We start from the raw sequence: 22,366 nt of genomic DNA, 5'->3' as shown, positions 1-22,366 counted from the left end.
CCAACCAAGCAAAACAACAAAAAACCCCATGCCACACTCTGCTGGAAACATGTAAAATGGTCAAACCTCTGTGAAGGGCATGGGGCAATGCCAAAACTTAAAACTGCGTGCATCTGTGGACTTATATTGTTCTCTGTGGCTCTCTCTTCATAGGAGTGTCTACAGTCAGATAAAGGCCCATCTATAATAATGTTCACTCAAACAAGATTTAAATAGTTAAGACTACATACAACCTATAAATGTTATCAGCACAGGAGAACTTAAATCAGTTTTTCTGAATAGTATACAGTCTCAGAAAGAAAAAAATTATACATCTATGTGCAATGGAATGAAATATGTTCACAACGTATTGTTGAAAAGCAAGACATTCGAGCTCAACTCTGCCAGCTAAGACTCTGTGCGTGTCAATAGAAAAGGATTGAAAGCAAACCTGCAGAACTGTTAGGGGATGCATTGGTGAAAGGAAGGGGCGGGAGGCTAAGGGGGAGGGAGGGTCCTAGGATTATTCTATAGGCATCCATAGGCTTTGATGTTACCCAGTGAGACTACAGTTACATAATAAAACCTATAGTGTGCTCACATAATAAAAGTATTCAGGTGTCGTGATGACAAAGTTCACAGAACAGCCATTGTGTGTGCCCACACATGCACAGAAAGCATTGGTAAGCATATATAACACAAGCCCTGCTTAACATTGCTGGATTTCAATTTCACTCCATGCTAAGGAATTCATGTTTTTAAAAATTGTAAAAAAAAAAAAGCATACCACTGTAGTATACTCAAATTCAACGATGTACTCTGGCAAAACGAGGTCATGGTCGAAGACAAACCATTTGTACTGCCGATAGCCACAATCACAAGTTCTTTGTCCTATGGTAGAATCTAGAGTTAGAAAAAAAGTCTGGCAAGACACACTCAAAATACAGTAAACTCCAGCGTAGATGAAGAAGTGACAACAAGTTCTTACCAACAATTTCCCACAATTACAAAATTGAGGATGTTATAAAATCCTCTGGGGCCCCACAACGGATGTGAGAACGATTACAGCCTTGTCCCCGTTATCATTTCCCTCTTATCATTTCCTCTTCATTTTACTTCCCCGTTATCATTTCCTCTTCATTTTACTGAGGACTAAACGGCTATGGAGTTTTGATAAACGCAGCACTCTAAGATCTTTATTAAAGGTCCTCCTTTTTTTTTTTTTTTTTTTGGTTTTTCGAGACAGGGTTTCTCTGTATAGCCCGGGCTGTCCTGGAACTCACTCTGTAGACCAGGCTGGCCTCGAACTCAGAAATCCGCCTGCCTCTGCCTCCCGAGTGCTGGGATTAAAGGCGTGCGCCACCACCGCCCGGCCTAAGGTCCTCCTTTTTTAATCCTTTGAAAACCAATTGTTTGTACACACTCACACATGAAACCTTCCATCTCCATGACTTCCGCAACCACTGATTCAAAAACTGCAGGGCACAAGTATTTTGTTTTAGAAAAAGTGTCTGTAGTGAACTGTACATTTGTCACTACATTTATACTGTATTAGATATTATGGAGATGGTGTCATGAGCCCAGGAAGGCTGTGGAGATGGCATGCAGACACCATGCCATTTGACATAAAGGACTTAAGAGGTCAAGTAGTTTTTTTTTTTTTTTATCTATAGGTGTGTGTGTGTGCCCCCTTCCTGCTATGTGTGTTTGTGTGTGTGTGTGCGTGTGTGTACTCTAGAACTAATTCCTCACAGATACTGAGAGTTGAATGTGTAGGTGAGTATACACACACACACACATACACACACCTACCACAAATAAGAATTAAATTATTGAAATAAATGTCAACACATATTACTGATATGAGTAACAGAAAAATCATTAATATCTAGAGGTAGGTTTTCATAGAGAAGTTTGTAGGTCTTGTTAGGTTGAGACTGGATCATGCTCTAAGTTATAAACTGTTGTATTAAGCAGGAATATTTTGTACTGACAGGGACGAAACAGCATCTTTCTTTTTGGCAGACATACTTAGCACATGTCTCTGAGGAACAAACACCGAGTTAACCATGGGATAGTTGGCTTTACTGATGGGCTCCTGGTCACGAGCCTGAATACTCTGGCCAAGAAAAACCTTCGCAATGAGGATGGTGCCTAAATAAAAAAAAAATAAAAGACATAATTTTAACAAATATGACCTTAACATATTTCCAGTGTAATGTTTATTAATCTCAATGCTCTGTAATGGCACAGGCCATGGCTATCTTGATACTAGATAGTACACAATACACAGCTTAATTCAAAGTAGGAGTTAGGACATATCTGTTAAATTAACAAACCGGTCCTAAAATGGACATTGTGATGGTAGTGAGTGCACTTGAAGTGCTGGGCACAGCGGCTCACGCGCATCAATCCCAGTGCTTAAGAGGCAGCAGCAGGTCCTTACAACCTTTAAGCCGAGTTTCGTTACATACTGAATTGCACATCACTGGGCTATAGAATGGAAAAAGAAACAAACCATAAAGAAACTAGAAAACACCATAATAATTAAACAATGCCTCTGCTGTGTGTGTGTCCGGTCCCTGCATGTGAGTGTGTGTGACTCTGTGTGTCTCTCGGTGTGTGTCTCTGTGTGTATGCACTCTCTTTTATCACGTAGGCTCCAGTGATTGACCTCAGGAACTTGCTGAGACAACGTCTGTCTCTTCCACCTGAGATCTTATAGGTACTAAATACAAATCTATGGAAGAGAAGGACGGGTATTTTTTCTTTTACAGATTTTTGAGATTCTTGCAATCTGCTGAATACTAAAGATTCCTATGAGTCAATAAAGTTGAAAAATTCTAATCATACTATATATATTATATATAAATACATGATTTTTAATATTTTATTTTTATTTGTTTGTGTGTGTGTTCCATGTGCATGTACATGTGTGTGTTTGTGCATATGAACTGTGGAGTTAAGAAGAGCCTGTTGGAGGCCCTGAAACTGGTTATGAACCACCCAGTGTGGATGCTGGAACTAACTCTGGCCCTCTGCAAGAGCAGCCAGTGCTCTTACGCACTCAGCCATCTCTCTAGGCCTGTTTCTTTATTTTTACTCTATGCAAGATATAAAATGTAAATCAGGTGGACCTGTTTTAGAAATGCATTTTAGAAGGATTAAGTAGATGGTAAATATGACGTTTTCTAATAATGGAATGGAAAGGAATGGAATGAAAAGAATGATTTGGAAAGTTTCAGAGTTGTTTTTTTTTTTTCAAGTAAAGAAGCCTTGGTTTAGCAACCAGTCTATGTTTCTGATGGTATTTCACTACATAAAACCATGCACAGTTGACAGCTTGCCGTGAACCATCCCAACAGAATTGTGGTCTAGATCTTGGCATGCTGTTCTCAACCATCAAGTGCTTGAGTGCTGCTAGCCCAGGCACCAGGCCTGCCAGGCAGCCATTCTGCTGCTGTACTGTACCTCCTACCACAGCAGGCATTCCTAGTTGAGGACAACCCTAAGTTCTGCCTCCCGGACGCTCAGTCAGCTTGGTGACTGAGAGAAAATAGAATAAGCGCCCTTAACCCCTAGCCTGATTGTCTGTCTGTTCTCTTTATTGTATGCATTGATACTTCATATTTATACTTATAGTAACTGTAACTTCATATTTAATTTTGTGATTATTTGTAGGCACTGTGTAGGGGAAACTAGTTTACACAAAACCAGACAGTGCCTAAGATGCAATAAGCATTTAATTAGCACATTGTTAATTAGTACATTCTGATTAATGAAGAGTGGAAGGGGAGGCAAGAGAAGGCACAGGGCCTGGCCTTTTCTCCCAGCCTGTAAGTAAGCGTTTCCATGCATGTTTTACAGGTTGATTCTTGTACACTGCCATCCATTTAAGTTACAAGAATTGTATTTACTAACTAAATAAATTACCACACAGTTTGCCTTCTACAGACCAATGTCTAATCCACATGCTTTACAACTTGTCTACTGCTGATAGTAAATCAATCAGGTTTTCTCATCACCTTAGATTGTCGTGACTCAGAACAAATACATTCCATCTTCCTGACTGCGCTATCTGATTATTTCACATACAAGCCAATTCTTTTCTCCTTCTCGTGAAGCTAGTGAGTGTAAAAAAAAAAAAAATACACGTGCGTACTTCTGAGTTTATTCTTATGATGCAACATAAGGATAGAAGCGGCCTCTGAAAAGCACATGCAAGTTGGGTAAAATGTCAGAACAACAAAGGTTCTCATCTTCCTAAGGCTGATAGACAATAAATACAGAGTCCTAGCCAACGGTGCAGCCAAACTGATAGAGGCATGGCACTCTATTGGTGAGTACGCCACACAGCAATTTGGACAGTGTCTTTTGGATTGATAAAACCAAGAATGGAAACGATCCAGAAGAGATGGAGGCGCTGAGGGCCTTGCTGCTTCAGAAGCACTGTCTGTTACCGTGTCTGTAGAGGTCACTCTCCGATGGGCATTTCTTCTCCTCCTTGTACTTCTGCTGGAGGAACTCGATTCGGGGACACTCACACATACTGAGGCTGTTCACAAGGGTAACGGCTTCCTTTCTAAGAGGGGGCTGCAAAGGAGAAAACATATATAAGGACTTTTTATTTAAATGTAAAATCAACAGGATTCCCACTTGGATGCAGATAGCTTATTATTTTCCGGTTCTGTGTCACTAAAGTAATCTGCAAAGAGATAATCTCCAGGTGCACCTTCGTTATGCAAAGTCATTTAAATATTCAAAATTCACATGCAAATAGGTCTATACAAAAATGCTAAAGAACAAAATTTGTTCCATAGGGAAAACCAGCCAAAGACATAACCAATGTCAGCACTGTGTGGTGCTGAGTTCAACAGCCTTCAACAAGGACTTGTGGAAAAACTCTTGTTATCTCCAAAAGGAAGGCCCTGTTGGGGTGAGGTGTTACATCAGTAAAGACCCCGTTCATTTTGGGTGTATGTCCTACAGTCGACATTATTTTCCAGAGACAAAACATTTCCAATTGTGCACAGACATCTTAGTTTTGTTGTGACTAACTTCACTTCTTCCAAACTGTGTGAGAATTATGCAAAGAGCCAATAGCACCAGTGTTCTGAGTAAGGACCCTAGAGCTGTGAGGGAGATGAGAGGCTCCAAGGACGGGAGTACAACGTCACCGTCTGAGCTCAGATCTTTTTGTCCTTGTCACAACCTCAGAGCTTTAAATGGAACACTAGTTTTGTACTAATAACCATATTTTTTAGAATTGTGTCTTTTCTGAAATGTTTATATATATATATATAAAATATATATATAAAATAAAATTATTTCCTAATTGAAACCCAAAGCTACTGAAAGAAGTTCTTTTAAAAAAAAAAAGGCAAACTGGTTCCTGTGACCACAAAGTCCATGCTTTAGTAAACGGTCTTTCCACTCTGCAGTGACATCCCTGCTCGCTTAGTCAGGCTCTGAGCACTGCACACGGGGTTGTAAAGCTGGTTCTGCCCTTGGAGAACAGAAAGGAGTCAGGAACTATGAACAATAACTAAAACATAAGACACCTCAAGCTGTGTCAAACAAGATCTCCTTCTTAACTGAAATGAGCAGAAGGTGGCGATAGGATGGTGCCTCAGGCTCTAAGATAGGAGGGAATCCAAACAGAAATATAAAGAAAAATTACTTTAAGATGAGAAAATATACTAAGGTACAGACACAGGGGTTATGACCTCCACTCACTCATTCATCAGATTTTTGTTGAGATCCTAGTCTATAAATATAGCCTTTGCCCTTAAGCACCAGTAGAGAAAGGTTTACAAATGATTGCATTTCAACACAGGATTCTCAAGTGCTTGCTACTTAATGAAGCCAGTGCTTAACAATTTGGAGGATTAGCCAGTGTTGCCCACTCTCGCTCTTAAACCTGCAGCACAGGGACAGTCAAGAATAAGATGCCCCCATTAAAATAAACGAGGAACTTCATCCAATCCAGCCTGCTGTATGTGCAAGAGCTAATCAATTTTATTCTTAAACCTGTCAAGTTGTAGTACTGAAAGTCCATAGTTTGGAAACTATGCACAATCCAGAAAACAATAGAATGAAAAGCAGGAAAATTGTTTCTTCAAAATTAAGTGGAAGGTTGAGTAAATTTGGCAGAGGTTAGCTGTTTAAAAGCTCTGCCAAAGATATGTCCAGGCAGAGCAAACCCTAAGTTAAGAGAAGGCTCCTACAAAGTAGGTGGGTTCTTGGGCTGAAATCATTTCAAAGAATCTAAGAACTGCCAAAGGCAGAATGAAATGCGGTTACGGCCAGGAGTTCAAAGTCATGGTCAGAACGGGGAGAAGACAAGGAGGCCTAGACTGGGGAAGAGCAGCATCAGGGTTCAAACACTGCAGTGTTCACAGTTACGTGGGTCACAGTGTGATGTGTCCTGGGAAGCAGTACTCGGTAGCACTGGGCTACAGCGGCCTCATCGGGAGGCTGCAGGAAAGTGGGCCAGATGCGTTGGAGCTCAGGGACCCAGCGATGATGCAGTATTAGCAGTAAGATATGGGCAGAGAAGTAGAAAGAAACAGTGGTAGAAAAGGAAATCGAAAGCTGAGTGGCAGCTAGAAAGCACAGCCGAAGCGAGGGGACGGGGTGATTCTCACATGTGGCTTACAGGAGTGCTGGAGGTTCATGTGAGTTTAGAGCCAACTAAAGAAGATTTCAAAGTCACCAATAAAAGACTCCAAGAAGAATCGAGTCAAGGCGCGCAGATAGAGCCGTGGAGGGCTGTTTGTGTCGTTCTTTTCACACCCAAGACTCTGTCAGTCACCAAGCTTCCTGGGAAACAGGAGCAGAAGTCTACCGTAAACAGTGATGCAGAGATGGGGAGACACGATGGGCCAGTGGCAGCCATGAGTGTTCTGGGTGAGAGCGTGTACTACCTTGCTCGTGTCACTGTCTTTGAATCCCCTTTCAAGTATTTGTAGCAGATGCTTTTTCTTTACTGTCACTTCAGGATCAAAGACATAGAACAGGCACTCCAGCATCTTTCGATAGCTCCTTAGGAGGAACAGAGGGACAGAGAGGGTGAGCATTAATGTCACAAAGCTTAACCATTAATAAGTTAGCTGTTCACTATGGTGAGAGTTTCCTGTTTCCAGTGTCACTAAAACCTCCAGTACTCCTGTTCCACTTTCAGAAAGAGGCTCAGTGTGGGCAAGTCATGAAGTCATCTCGGCCATGGGAGATGTATTTACTAGCAGAGTGCATCTTTTATATGGTTAACTTTTAAAACGGAACTATTCATATTCTCTCTCCCCCACTCCAAATAAAACAAAGGCAGGCTTTTTACAGTTACTCATTACAGAATTGATTCTTACTCCGAATCTTGTATGTCTTCAAGATCCAAACACTTTTGGAATTTCTCTTCAAATCTCAGTCTCAGAATACGGTTGTTAACTTTAATGACACGCTTGACTTTCACCCCCGTGATGCCGTACGCTCTGAAGTCCCAGGTGCAGAAACGTGAGAGAATTAGTTCATAGCAGGAATTAAACCTACGTGGGGATACAGAATACACTCATAAAGCAGAACAAAAGATTGCCTTCAAAATGCTGACAGACAGGAATCGCATGCAATAAAACCCGTCGGTCCTAGTGATTGATATCTTTTGCTAAACATACTTCATCAGATCACAGCAACTGCATTTTTTGTTCCAATGGGCATATTTGATGAACAAAAGACTCTAAAATTTGGAACACAGTAAAATATCCCTTTTATTATCGATTATAAAGTTCTTCTATTTAAAGATGATGTTGACTGAATAGAACAGTCCTTCCTTCCTAAGATTATTTGATTAGCTTCAGTGTAACCACGTATTCAGGCTATGCCTTCATCTTTCTTTTTTCCTAGTTCTTTGAAATGATTCCTTTTAAAATTTTTTATTTATTTTACTTTTTTTTATGGAGTTAAAGATTGAACCAAGGACCTTCTGCATGCAGAGAAGCCCTTTGTCACTGAGCTATCCCCCAGTCTCCAATAGACTTGGAAAGTTTGCATTTCCCCAGGAACCAGAATTATGGCTCTCTTGTTTTCACTGTCCTTAGGTAATTTTATCTGGCATGTCCGTATGTCTGTCTGTCTGTCTGTCTGTCTGTCTGTATGTATGTATGTATGTATATATGTGTATATTCATACACAAATAATCATTTCTATACAAATGTAGCTGTAGTACCCAAATTTGAATAGCCACTGTTTTTTAAAATACTCATTTAAATATATAAATGGCCATTCAAAGCTAACATCTCAGCACCTGGCCCCAACCTGTAGTTAAAATGGCAAGAGTGACTGACAATCTCCACTCTTTTTCACCCTCTATCATGCCTGTAGCACGTCTCAAACACATGCTGAATCAGACCCTGGGACAGGACACTGGTCCTGTCCTCTTTGGGGTTATCATTGTCTCTGGGTCTATCCCAAGACCTAAGGAAGTTAGGGCACATAGTGAGAAGAGTGGTGTCCACTCTTTCTCTCCTAAAGTTTATATTCCAAAGGGAGTAGATATTCAATAATATGTAAAGCCATAAATATAACAAATGTTAAGGAATGAAGACTTAGAAGAGAAGCCTTGGGTGAGGTATGTAGAGGGCACCTTCTTGAAGCCTCAGAGATCTTCCAGGGAGAAAAGCCATCTGAGAACCAGAGAAGGAGAATGTGGCAGCTTTGTCAAACTCCAGGAACAAGGCTCCTTTCAATGTCTGGTTGGCTCTCTGCTGCTCTCATGTGGCTGTTCTCATAGAATTACAATCTTGTCTTAAAATTGCACAAAATGGAGATTAAGAGCAGAAAATAATTGTGCTTACAGTTGATACCAAGCCAGGCAACCAACTTGTAAAGCGTCTCATTGCAAAATTATTTTTTATCAAAATATGCATCTGTTGAAAATTTGCTGTCATGCATTTACCATTTAACAAGGAACAAATGATCCTTTATGAGATACATTTGCCTGGTAACCATTTGAATGGGTGTGAGGGCTACAGCCACAGAGGGAAGATGGGTGGTTTCTGAGCCTAATATCTGAACTCCTGGCTTAAAGCACTTGACTTACCTCAAAAGGCTTAATTGGTGCAGGAGACCAATAGCTCAAACGACCTCTATGTCATATGTATGAACCAGACCATGGCAAGTCCTTGCCTAGGTCCTTAGTCTAATACATGCAGCCTCTCTCTAGAATTCACTTTCTTTCAAGAAATGAAATTCACTTTGAAGTAGATTTCAATGTAATTGTGCCACCTTGTGGATTGTAGTACACGAGGAAACAGTAACAAACTGTTCTGTTTAAATGCTTACAAGCTAGAACAAGCCTGGCTGACAAAGTCAGACTGAACCAAGTTTCATTCTTACCTTGCCGAGATTGTTTCCCAGCTGCCTGTGATACAGGGAACCCTGTAGCTGAAGTCTGGCTCTGTGCACCTTCTCCTACTGCCCAGTGGCCGTGTACCCACTGCTGGCTTAGCTCCCAGACGGCTTCCCCTTTGCTACGGGCCTGCCGACAGCCAGGAGGCCTCCATGGTAGCAACCTATCATGGTAGCAACAGTTGTGCTGTCCTATCTGCCCTGTTCTGGTTTTCAGCCAGTGTTCAGAATCCAGGGCTGTCCGCCCAGCAACTGTATAAACATTGTGAGGACAACAGTGGAACATAAAGCTTTTTCTTAAAATTTTTACCAACTTCCCATATACTTTTTTTGCTGACTGGCTAAGAAAAAAGAATGGGTGTTGGGTAACCCTGTTGAGGTGTGCAGGGCTTGGTTCATGCCATAAAGCAATGAGACACAGGTACAGGTGGAAAATGCATGACAGCAAATTTTCAACAGATGCGTATTTTGATAAAAACTATTTTGAAATGAGACACTTTACAAGCTGGTTGCCTGGCTTGGGATGACTGTAAACACAATTATTTTTGGAGCTCTACTTAAGGCTCAGATTTACCATTCATCAGCTCGAGTGCCTTCTTCAAAATGGATGTTCCCCACAGTCTCCAGCTCAGTTAGCAGAAACGGGGTCAGTAAGCCGTGGCTCTTCTTTTTCTGTTTTACTTCAGTACGATAAATTGCTTCAATTCTACCAGAGACAAAATACACATGCAGGGATTCATCAGATACGAAACTCACAGCACTGAAGCACAGGCGTTCATGTGCTGTAGCATGGAACACACACTTTAGTATCAGTTACTTCTTGCTTTCAGTGGATGAGTAATGTTAGTGTTGGTAGTTAGACCCAGAACAAGATATTCTGTTCCTGGCAGTGAAGATCCCCACTGATTTTGTTACCCTCATGCAGAGTCTGAAAAGCTAAGACTCTCCTGGATCTAAAAGCATGGCTGTCAAATCCTAGACAGGTTGTTTTGTCTAACACCAAAGTATTCCCAGCACCACGCCAGTACTAATAGTACTTCCGTCTAAAGAGCTAGTGGAAGAGTCACCAGTCATGGAGTAATCGCCCACCTCCAAATGTTACAATCCCATTGTTAAAATCATTACAAGGGCCTAGTATCCCATTTACCTAGTGTCCCTATAAATGAAAGAGCAGTGTGAACCAGCAAGAACTGTAGTGTGCCTTGCTGGTCTTGTCTACTTGCTGGGTTTCTGAACTAAGGGCCACACAATTGCTTTTAGTTTGCAGACAGAAGCAGAGATGTGACACTCGAGTGGAGGAGGCACTGTGCTTAATTGAAAATGGCTTCAGCCAGAACCCAGCTTTGAGTGGGTGGGGCCCCTAGGAACCTGTGCTAACACAGTTCATGTTCTGTTTCCTCCCATTTATCAAAGGAATTGACCTCAACTCTTGGTCTCCAACATGGTTATTTGTTCCTGTTATCAATCTGAATGACCAGACAGTTCGGCAAACATACTCATGTAGCTTCTTGTTCCAGAATGTGACTCTGTCATCCAGGGCATTCAGCTTGGTCAGTATCTTCTGCTGCAGAACAGATTCCTGTGTGACAGCCTCACTATTCCGGGGTTTCTCCGTCTCCGGCGCAGTATCATTCTGTCCTTTGCCAGAGATCTTGAGCTCAGCCAGTTCCCGTTCTAACTGTGGAAATCAACGTACCAGAGAGCAAATTAAAAATAAAACACAATTAAGACAAAGCCTCCATCCAGATACTCATTTTGTGGTGAGATTTATTAGTCAGTTTAAATGATCAAAGTAGGAATCCAGGTAGTTCAAGCTTTATAAAAATCAAATAGGTAGCATCGACCTGGGAGCAAATTCAGCTAGTGTCTATTGAAAGTGTGACATGTTAGAGAGAGGAAGCATGGCAGTCTCTTCACTGAAAACAAACACATTAAGGAAACAGGCCATGAAATGTTGAGTGTGCTTATTAAAGCCAAAGTGAAATCACCACCAATGCTGGTCTGCACATGAATAAAACCTTATGCTTCAGATAATGTAATTTTTAGCATAATAACTATTCAGTGTTTCAATTTTTAAAAACTATGTCTAGAAAGATAAAACCATAGAAAACGCACAAGAGGGAGACAATGTTTCCTTTTGACCAACTCAAAACTACACACTGCCTCAGATTTTACTATTTGAGGTTCATTGCCCATATTAGGTTTTTTTGGCATTAATTGAGATATTAAAAATATTGCTTTAAATATTATTTATCTTGATTACTTAGTCTTTGGGTCACTTCTTTAAAGTTTGAGACCAGGATAAATCTCCTGTAGGATTTAAAGATAAACTATAACGCACAACATTTATGAAAAGAAACTTACTAGTTAGCTATATTTCTTCACTTACATAGCTATAACTGGCTGCTATAACCAAGTTACATATTTAAACAATGTGTGCCTTTTATATATTATATACTCCTTTCCCTGCTTGTTAGTTTTAATTCGTATGGCTGAAATCTGAAGTGTACCCAAATTTGAAACTTTGAACATATTTTAGATATTCAGATAAGGGACATTCATGTAAATATTCCAAAATGTGAAAGACTCCAAACTCTGAAATCCATTTGTTTGTAAAGCATTCTAGGTGAGAGATTCTCAACCTATATACTTGAAAATGGTACATTATAAAATGGATTTTGACATTTTGGTCTTTCTGTCTCTGCTTCCCAGTCTCACTTTCGAGGACCCGTAATCACAGACACAGGCTTCCAAGGGCACTGGCTTTACATGGGCACTGGAGATGGGAATGGAGGTCTCACACCCACATCTTTAAAATAACTATACATAGAATGCAGCTCAGTTAAATATCTGGAGCTAAAGTATTTTTCGAGTAAACCTGACTCAGATCTCAGTACAAACCACACGCACACAGGGTGGGGCTGAACAGGAAGTCGAGTTAAGGATTTCCCAGTTTGTTGGATAATTTTCCTACATTGTGGCCACTGAAATTTTACATGACTAAACCTTACCGTTTTCTTTGCAAAGTTGAATAATTTTATCCGTTCTTCTGGTAGCTTCTGTAACTTGCATTTCCTGTCATTCAGTTTTTCAAGTTCTTCGTTCAAATGTCTCTGAACAGTTTTTATTCTCATGTTATAATACATTATTTTTTTCATTGCTGTGGACTGAAGGTAAAAAGTTAGATAAAACAAATTACAGGTAGCTGTGTTGGCTAGTTTATGTCAACTTGACATGAGCTAGAGTCATTTTGGAAGACAGAACTTCAATTTAGAAAATATTCAGCCAGATTAGCTGGTGGTGCATTTTCTGGATTGATGATGGACATGGGAGGGCCCAGTTCACTGTGGGCAGTGGTCCTGGGTTCTAGAAGAAAGCAGGTAGAGTAAGTCATGAGAAGCAAGCCAGCAAGAAGCTCTCCTCCATGGCCTCTGCATCAGCTTCTGCCAGGTTTCTGCCCTGACTTTTCTGGGAGACAAATCCCAAGGAGTAAGCTTCAATAAACTCTTTCCTCGTTAAGAGTTTTTGGTCAGAGCAATAGAAATCTAATGAGGACATAGTTATCGGTGGTATTATATACGCATAACATGTTCTTTATACATTTGGAAGTTTGCTAGTTCCATCAGAAATGCTGATGCTGACAGCAGACATGATGGGGCCCACAGCATTTTGTATTTAACTTATGATATGACATAAAATCCCAAAGAGCATCTTTAGTTTTAATATGTGAGTATGTGCCATATGAATGTCTTTTCCCAAGATTTCCAATAAAGAAATTACAAATACAATTTAACTTACAAAGCCAAATACTTAGCTAAAAAGACGAGACTGGAGCAAATATTAAACCACATCTATCCTACTTTATTTAGGGAAAACAAACTTAAAAGAGTTAAAAGTAATGCCAAACTGAATATAATTCACTTTTTAAAAGCCCGACAAAAAATTTGTCCTCTCCCCCAATCTGTGAAACAATGCTCTAAGTGAACTCCTTTTAGACTGATGATAGGCTGGAGAGATGGCTCAGTGGTTAAGAGCACTGACTGTTCTTCCAGAGGTCCTAAGTTCAATTCCCAGCAACCACATGACGGCTCACAACCATCTGTAATGGGATCTGATGCCCTCTTCTGGTGTGTCTGAAGATAGCTACAGTGTGCTCATATACATTAAACAAACAAACAAACAAATAAATAAATAAATAAATAAAAACCGGGCAGTGGTGGTGCACACTTTTAATCCCAGCACTTTGGAGGCAGAAGCAGGTGGATTTCTGAGTTCGAAGCCAGCCTGGTCTACAGAGTGAGTTCCAGGACAGCCAGGGCTACACAGAGAAACCCTGTCTCATAAAAACTAAAAGACTGATGATATCATTAGATTATCATTCTAATACAATTATCTCCAACCTTAAATTTAATACTATTCAGTTATTAACTCACAAATAATAACAAATTGATTAAATAACCCATTACAAACTCTACAAGTTCAATGATGCCTGAGAATTAGATTAGTCAAAAAAGAACTGGCCAGCAAGGATCAGTTCCTGGTTCAATGAGAGTCCCTTTTGGAAAATAGGATGGAGAACATCAGAGCCAAACATCTGATATCTAGAGTGTGTGTGTGTGTGTGTGTGTGTGTATGAAAGGAAGAAAAAAAAACATTGGAAAATGATGTTTTTGTTATTTTGAATATTTGAGGTAAATGGAAAATTCAATACAAATGTATGTGAGTCACAGAGAGGTAAAAGGACTTCAAATAAATTCTTAAATCTAAGACAACATCATGTACTGAGAAGTAAGTAGTTTATTTTGCTGGACAAAATAGAGGATGCTAAGTTACATTTCAAATAAGCAACAAGTTGTGGTGGGAGATATTTAAATTGTCAGCATTCAATCTGGCTTGTTCTCAATCAGCCATCATGTTCCTGACTAGCCTAGGCCTGCAGCCAGGAGAGGCTGCGGCCGTACAGCCGCTGCTCAGCTCGGGCTGTCCACTAAGGCGGTCAGAGACACTAGTCCTGCCACCCACGAGACACCAGTGTGGGAGATGGCTCTGCCAATCTCCCACGCTGTCTCCACAATGCTTGGCTGAGCCCAGACCATCCCGCCATCCACGTGGGCCCAGTAGGAATGAGACTCTAATGCTTAGATTATCCAAAGGCTTTATATATTTGGTAATGCTCAGTAACAAGATGCCCACACAATCAGAGGTGTAACCCAATATCCAACCTAGACGTATCAACTACCTTTGACTGCTAGAGAGAGGCACACGTCCACTTCCATGTTCCCCTCTCTCTCTCTCTGGTGCTCTCTCTCCTAGCTCCTCCTGTTCCTCCTCCTCTTCCTCTCCTTTACTCCTCATCCTCTTCCTCTCCTTACTCCTCCCATCTGAGCCCCTCCCAACTTGCGGGAAAAATATTCTATTACAAGTATTCACGAAACTTGCTTGTATTCATTTAGTTAAATCAAGACATACTTTGGTATTTATATGAAATTCAAATTTTACTTAAATTTCTTCCATGTGGGAAAAAACATTTTTAAAATACTACATCTAATTCGTTCTAACATAATTTTAAGAATCATGTATCAAAAAAATCTATTTCCAATAGTAGTTTCCCATTTTTTTTTGTCTGACCACGGAATTGCAGAATTAATGTTATTATCTGTATACTTTTAGGTGAAACAGTCTGCTTATGGAAGGGGCAAGAGCAAACAGGAGCCGAGAACTGACTATGTCATAACAGCCATATGAGGACCCAGCCAGAAAAAAAGCCTTTAACTACGCAAACTTGAGTCACAGGTACCTGATTGTGACTACACTTACATCTGCCAGCTCCTTGATTTGCTTTGCTGATACATCAAACGTGTCAAGTCGTTGAAGAGAAGGCAAGTGGTACAGCACATGGGTGGAGTAGTTACACAGTTGACACACTGGATTAGATTTATACTGAGGATCATTCAGAGATAAATCCTTTAAGCGGGTGAGCTTGGTCAGATTAGTAAGGTCCTAGACATCAGTGACAATGTTCAGTCAGTTATGAATGCTCACCTTGAGAGGAAGTGTTTTCACACCTAACATCACAATCCGATGTAACACTCTACTCGCACACCTAAGTGTGCGTGTTAAAGTGATCTAGACGGCTAAGACGCTTCTCTCTAGGGAAAGCACATGCTAAACACCAGAAGAGAAGATTAACCTTTGCTAAATGGCAGACGACATGGCTAAGGATGTCCTGTGTGTCCCAGCTGCTCCTAACCAATAAACACTAATTCCAGTTTACCGTTCCTGAGGGACATCTGTGATCGTATTGTCATAGCCCTTTGTTGAAAAGCAGTGACAGCTTCGCATCGTCTATCAGACACACCACACTGAAGATTTCATTAGCCTGTTAGTCCCAACTCCCTGTGTTCTCGTGCACACCATGTGTTTGAGCCAAACAACAATGCTGATGTTACTCCATCGACTCATGGTTTCTGATCTCCATGTCCTCATGAATACTCATCTCTCCCCCTTAGAACGGCCACTGCCACTGTCCAGCAGAGCCTCTTACAGCGCCTGTTAAAATGCTCTAGCCTTTTCTATTGATTAGCTCCTTTTCAGTTGCACTAATTGGTAACATTTTACTCACACTTCTCCTTATTTACTCTACTGCCTTGCAATGCCTTTCTGTTTTCCTCCAAGGTAAAGAGTATCTCTTTGCATTGACTGATTTAAAATTATTTCTTACTCCATTTTCTCTTGTATTTTCATAAGCTGTGCTTGACTGTGTGCCTTTAATCTTATGTTGTCAGAATCATATTGTGAGCAAGGTAAGATGGCAAAGGGAGTTTGACAAGAAAGATTTATTACAGCAAATTTAAAAGGGCTCCAGCAAGCTTCTTGCTGCACAGAGAGCAGACTGAGGATAGAGAAAAGGAAAAGATGGTTGGCAAGGTGACTCAGCAGGTAAGTGCTCCACCCGACAGCCTGGGCTTGATCCCCAGGAGCCATGTGGTGGAATGAGTGACTCCTGCAAAGTGTTCTCTGTCTCCACATGTGTGCTGTGCTATGTACACACATGTGCCTGCACATGCGCACGCGTACACATACACACACACACACACACACTAAATAAAAATAGAAAGGATTGTAAGAAGTTGGGTTTCCCCTCCCCTCTCCCCTTCTCTCTCTCTCTCTCTCTCTCTCTCTCTCTCTCTCTCTCTCTCTCTCTCTCTCTCTCTCTAACGCAGACTGGTAAGGACAGTGTTGCCAACCAGGTTGACAGTGATCCAGGTAGTAAGGTTCTGGGCATATTCTGAATGGCAACAAGATTTGCTCACAGACTGAAGGTGGGATATGAAGAAATAATAGGGGTAAAAAAATACTGTAAGGATTTTTGCTTAATTAACTAAAGAGTGGAAATACTATTTAGAGTCAGAGATGCCTGCAAGGAAAGAGGGTTTAGGAGGGACATCAGTTGGAGCTTGTTAAGAGACATCTGCAGTTCAGAGGAGCCGATAGGGACCAGTTGAGCAGTAATTAGAGCAGGTGCATTCACAGTCCACAGACGGGGTGGGATTGTGTGGAGTGAGCACCGCTAGAAGTGACGAGTAGAGGATGAACCCCCAACAAGATAAGTGTAGCCAGAAAGACGAGGACAAAGTTCAAAGGAAGTAGCCTCCTACCAGCCAACTTAGGAGTTATTTTTTGGTTCTAAGAGGATCAAGTTCTATGGCTAACTGAACAGATGCTACTTAAACTCCCTAGAGCAGTGGTTCTCAACCTTCCTAATGTTGAGACCCTTTAATACAGTTCCTCATGTTGTGCTGACCCTCTACCATAAAATTATTTTGTTGCTACTTCATAACTTCAATCTTGCTACTGTAAATAATGTAAATATCTGATGTGTAACCTCCAAAGGTATCACAATGTACGGACCACCAGGAAGCACAAAGAAATGAATTCAATGCAATTACTCCTGGAAGGTCTGTGCAGTTCGTAACTCAGGTTGATAAACAGAAACCAATCATTTACTTGAACATACCTTGAAAGAAGTAATTTGATTTCCAGAAAGATTTAGTTTTTCCAGTTGTTCATTGGGATCAAGACATCTACCTTTCATTTAAAAACAAGATTTAAAGAACATTAGGAATGAGGGCATAGCTTAGTGGCAGGGTGCTTATCCAGCATACTCAAGGCCATGCTTTCAATCTTCATCATCACAAAAATAATTAGATTTCTTGTTCTACCTTTGTTATATACCCTGGCACATTTATAAGTTGCGGATGGCCATTATTCCTGCATTTCAATAGGATTAACTGCTTACTTAGCAATAGTGATTAGTGGCTGAGAGCTAAATATCTGAACCATAGATTTAAAAATAGGTAGAGAAGTGGAGGTAGATCTGGGAAGATATGGGTGGGTATAAATATGATCAAAACACACTGTAAGAAACTCTCAAAAAACCAGTAATTTTTGTAAAAGATCTCCATAGCTCAATAGAAAGAACCATGATCTAAGGTAAAAATGTATGCAAAGCATTCCAATGGAATAAAGTCTAAAAGAAACAAATCTAAGCACACATTTTTAAAATGCACGGCTCAGATTCTAAAGGAAACAGTACATACCAATGCTGCTTATCAGGTTTCCTGCGAGGTTGAGGTCTTTTAGAGTCTTCAAAGTCTGCAAGCCCTGAAAGCGTAGACAACAAGTACTTTGAAAACATCAACCCTGATGAATCTTGTTATTTTCTTGGTTGCGTCGACAGTAGAAACCATGTGCTTCACAGGCCCAGAGGAAAATGGGTCCAATGAAGCCTCCCCACCCCCACTTTAACGGATTCTGGAGAGAATTACAAGAAGGGACAGAAAGGAATGGAGGGGAAGATCGGCACAGTGAGTGAAGAAAAAAACGCATCACACGACTTCTCAAACCTTACTTTGAAACCCTTGCAACACCGAATACTTGTCAGGCTTGCTGTGAAAAAATGCTATCTACACATTAGTTCCTCATCTTACTTTATTTATATGAGTGTTTTGCCTGTGTGTATGCTGTGCACCCCAGAGAACAGAAGAGGGTGCTGGATTTCTTAGGACTGGAGTTACAGACAGTTGTGAGCTGCTATGTGGTTGGTGGGACTGGAACCCAAGTCCTCTGCAAGAGCAACCAGTACATTTAACCTCTGAGCCATCTCTCTAGCCCAAAAGTAGTTCTTTTTGATCACAATAATTAATTAGCTATTCATAAACATTTTGACCTTAATGTTGTATCTTAGTCACTGTGGTTTTAATGCCATAGCAGTAAACTGACTTTACATGCAAATTATCAAAATTATCTCACCTCAATATTTCTTATCATATTGTGGTTCAGCCACAGAACTTCCAATTTTATTAACTTCTCTAAATTTTCTATTTTGTAAATTTTATTGTAATATAAATATAATTTTTCCAAATTTCTACATCCTTGAAGGCCTTCAATTTTCTGTTGAAAAAGAGATTGGAGAATGTTACTTACTTCATCTTTGACTTATCAATAAAGTTTCTAAGTCTTTTTTCGTTTAAGTAGCACTTTATTGTAATATAAATACCCAGAAAAATTAACTCTAAATTAAAATAAACATAATTTCTCCATCTAAATACAGCTATATTCAATTTTGTATATATTGTTTAAATGTTAGCCAACTACATTTATGTGATATTAATATAATCATATGCATATGATTTTATGGGTGGTGTGGATTTTTTTGTTCAAGACCGTCTAACACATTTTCATAATTTTCAAAATCTAATGTTTAATAATTACAAAATATTTTATGAAGGTCAAAACAGCTTTCTTTAAAATTCCTCTATGTCCAGAATATTCACATTTGATGATTTTATTTATTGGGAAAGCAGTGCAACAAATACTTTTATGCCTAACTGTTCTCTGTTGTTGAATTACTTCTTGAGTATAAAATTCTTAGGGTAGGGGTTTCTGAGTTCAAAGGTGCACACATTTCTATTACCCATGGTACATTTTGTAGTGTTTCTTTCTAAAATATACGTCTAACCGTTTAGTGCCAAAGTGAATCAGTATTGCTAGTAAGCAATACTGGCTATCATCTAATTTGATATGTTTACAAAAAATATGTTTTGATTCCTTATTCTGTTTTCACTTTGTGCAATTTTTTATCTTTGCCCACTTATCAGTTTTGATCCATACGCACTGCACATATTTTTATGAACTATTTTTCCAAAGTGAAGAATTCAGGATTAGATGAACCCGTAAGATTGTCTGTCTAAACTTACCTCTATGCAGCATTCAGCAATCCAAAGTTCTTTGAGCCGTAAGCAAGTCTCTAATCCTGAAATTTCCTTTATATCTTGAGCAACAATTGTAAGACTTGATAAATTATGAAACAATGATAATCCAACTATTCGGGGATACCCTGAGAAAAACATCTCCAGTTTTGAAGTATCTGATCCTTCCTGTCCAACCATCTCATAAGATAAACCATTGCACAAACACTGTTTTAAGAAGAAAGAATTTGAATTATTACCTGTTTTAATTAGTTTTTTTTTTAAAAAAACTGTCTTTTGATAACACAAACTATGAACTTCTCCTGGAACAGAGACCATGCTCACACTCCCTCAGAAGAGAACGCTGAATCACGCTCCTAACGCCTGTGCTTCTAGTCATCCACTCACCCAACAGGAGGAATCTCCTTCCCACCAATCCTCACAGCTCCAGGAAGGAGAGTCAGAATGTTCCCAATCCTCACAGCTCCAGGAAGGAGAGTCAGAATGTCCCCAATCCTCACAGCTCCAGGAAGGAGAGTCAGAATGTTCTCCTCAATACTTTTGCAAATATTACAGAACGAAGGGTTTGAACTCACCAGTTCTTTAATGATTTCACCTCGATTTAAGTTTTCACTTTCAATCATCTTCCATTAAAAACAATGGTCACACTAATATATCTATTAAAGAAAACAAAAGACGGAGTTAAGTCCTGGAGTCACGTCAGGCCGATTAGGGAATCACCTTAACACTAGCAACTGTGGCACTGTCAGGTCCCTGATTACCACCAGACGGCCTACCACCAGATGAGAATAAAGAAATGTATACTTGCAGCAGGAAAAAGTTGACCTCTAGAAAGGCTGATGAAGTTGTTTCAAGATGAATCAGTCATCACATTGGGAGAAAAGTCATGTGTACAAACGCATGCCAAAATTCCAGACACCAGAAAGAGAAGTTTTACTAAGCTAATTAAAAAAAATTGTAAAGCTGTTTTCAAACTCAGAGCAGCAACTGTTGGAAAGCGGAACTGCTGGGGCATTCTGGATTCGGCAGGGCTTACGGCACAGTACACCTGGGGATTAGCACTCAGGCTTTGTGAACTGGGGACACTGTTCCACCTTGATGAAGGCCTTGGACCAGGACCCTCTGAAAGTCAGGTGTCATCAATACAAAGTCATTAAGAGGTCAAGTCTGTAAGAGGCCATGAAGGTTCCTTACTCCAAGGATGGAACCTGGTGCTCAGATTCCACCTGCCACATGAAGATCACACCAGATACCTGTTTCCAGTGCCTTGATCTTGGAGTTCCCGGCACACAGAACTGTAGAAAACAAATGTCTATCGACTCTGGCTCTGGGCATTTTCTTATAGCGACATGAAATGGACTACGGCCTTGAGCCGAGGAGGAGAGGAGGAACTCCACCCAGCTAACTCCATAGAGCAAAACGCAATCAGAAAGTTATCTTACTTGCACTAATATCTTGGCTCAGTTTAGCCATTTCTGTTAGCATTCTGTCTAAACTCCAGCCCCACAGTTACCTGGCAACAGCCAGGTAAGCCTGGCCCACTATAAAAGGGGCTGCTTGCTCCCTCCTCTCTCTCTTAATCTCTTGCTCTCTTTATCCCTCTGTCCCCTTGCCCCTTCCCCCTTTCCCTTTCACCTCTCTCCACATGGTCATAGCCAGCTTCTACTTTCTCTCTCTCTCTCTCTCTCTCTCTCTCTCTCTCTCTCTCTCTCTCTCTTTTTGCCTCTACTACCTTCCTGGCTCCCTTTTCCATGCCCTGAATAAACACTCTCCTATACTATACCGATGTGTGGCTGGTCCCTCAGGGGGAAGAGATGCCTCAGCATGGGCCCGCTGAGACATCCCCTCCCCCATACCTCACCACACACTCATAGAACATATTCTCATTCTCTTTATCTTTTTATAGACACATCAGTTTTCTCAGTCACTAACCTATGTATCAAAGACCTAATAGGTACCAGAGAAGACGGCAAAGGAGGGGAAAGAGAACCAGGTTGGTATGTGGAATCTAAGCAAAGAACTGAACACGTGAGGTGAGCCATGAAGGAATCTGGATCACATGCACCCAGGCAGAGGGAGCAGCAGTCAGAGCACAGGCTGGGGATATGCTTGGGATATTTGCAGGACAACACGGCAGCTGGATGTGCTGGACCACACTAAAGGACATGCAGACTGATGGGATCTGCCGTCAGGAGGACTGTTGGGCTGGACCTCTGCTGCTCATTCCTTCTCTGCTTCCCACTGGCTACTGCATCTTCACATCCAGAAGACGACAGTGCTGCAGGAGCTACCCTGTGGGTCTCCCTTCTCTCTGGGCTCATTGTCCATCAGCCCATAAGGACAAAGGGAGCAGAGTCCATGAGCAGGGTTTCAGATGGCCTCTGAGTTCTAATGGTAAGGTAACAATGACATACTCAAAACAGTTTTGGGCAGACAGATCAACTTTACTTGGCGTTATTCAGGGGTTCTATAGTTTGGGGTTAATGGGGTAGGAGTATCCAGGGTGGGCACAGGTCATTGGCTGAAGTGTAAGGTACCGAGGTACCTCCTTAGCGTGGGGAAGCATTCCAGGAAACTCAGGTGCTTGCTGATGGGGTTCTTATTGGGAGAACGGAAGCTGAACCTGTGATCTCACCAAGTCTGCAGGACATCTGCAAGTAGATCTCTCTCTCTCTCTCTCTCTCTCTCTCTCTCTCTCTCTCTCTCTCTCTCTCTCT

At 40.8% G+C, this 22,366-nt stretch overlaps 1 protein-coding gene across 3 annotated transcripts in view; it reads right to left on the bottom strand.

Moving 5' to 3' along the window:
- Nucleotides 1-22,366, bottom strand: part of Lrrc9 (leucine rich repeat containing 9) — a 68,212-nt gene that overhangs the window by 40,082 nt on the left and 5,764 nt on the right. For 2 of the 3 annotated variants that reach the window (XM_028789459.1, XM_028789465.1), the window contains exons 2-15: nt 20,225-20,305; nt 19,638-19,856; nt 18,691-18,831; nt 17,979-18,042; nt 17,396-17,466; nt 15,196-15,378; nt 12,390-12,545; nt 10,875-11,056; nt 9,953-10,084; nt 7,344-7,520; nt 6,906-7,023; nt 4,440-4,572; nt 2,011-2,133; nt 767-870 (exon numbers count right to left, since the gene is read on the bottom strand). In XM_028789459.1, the coding sequence (XP_028645292.1) occupies nt 767-870; nt 2,011-2,133; nt 4,440-4,572; nt 6,906-7,023; nt 7,344-7,520; nt 9,953-10,084; nt 10,875-11,056; nt 12,390-12,545; nt 15,196-15,378; nt 17,396-17,466; nt 17,979-18,042; nt 18,691-18,831; nt 19,638-19,856; nt 20,225-20,272 (1,851 nt within the window). In that variant the 5' untranslated portion in view covers nt 20,273-20,305. The remainder of the gene's footprint in view (nt 1-766; nt 871-2,010; nt 2,134-4,439; nt 4,573-6,905; nt 7,024-7,343; nt 7,521-9,952; nt 10,085-10,874; nt 11,057-12,389; nt 12,546-15,195; nt 15,379-17,395; nt 17,467-17,978; nt 18,043-18,690; nt 18,832-19,637; nt 19,857-20,224; nt 20,306-22,366) is intronic. The other variant, XM_028789453.1, reaches the window with a different exon arrangement.

This window comes from Grammomys surdaster, unplaced genomic scaffold (assembly GCF_004785775.1).
Source record: "Grammomys surdaster isolate TR1022 unplaced genomic scaffold, NIH_TR_1.0 127, whole genome shotgun sequence".
NCBI classification, from domain to species: Eukaryota; Metazoa; Chordata; class Mammalia; order Rodentia; family Muridae; genus Grammomys; species Grammomys surdaster.
This window is presented reverse-complemented; position numbering and strand designations above follow the sequence as displayed.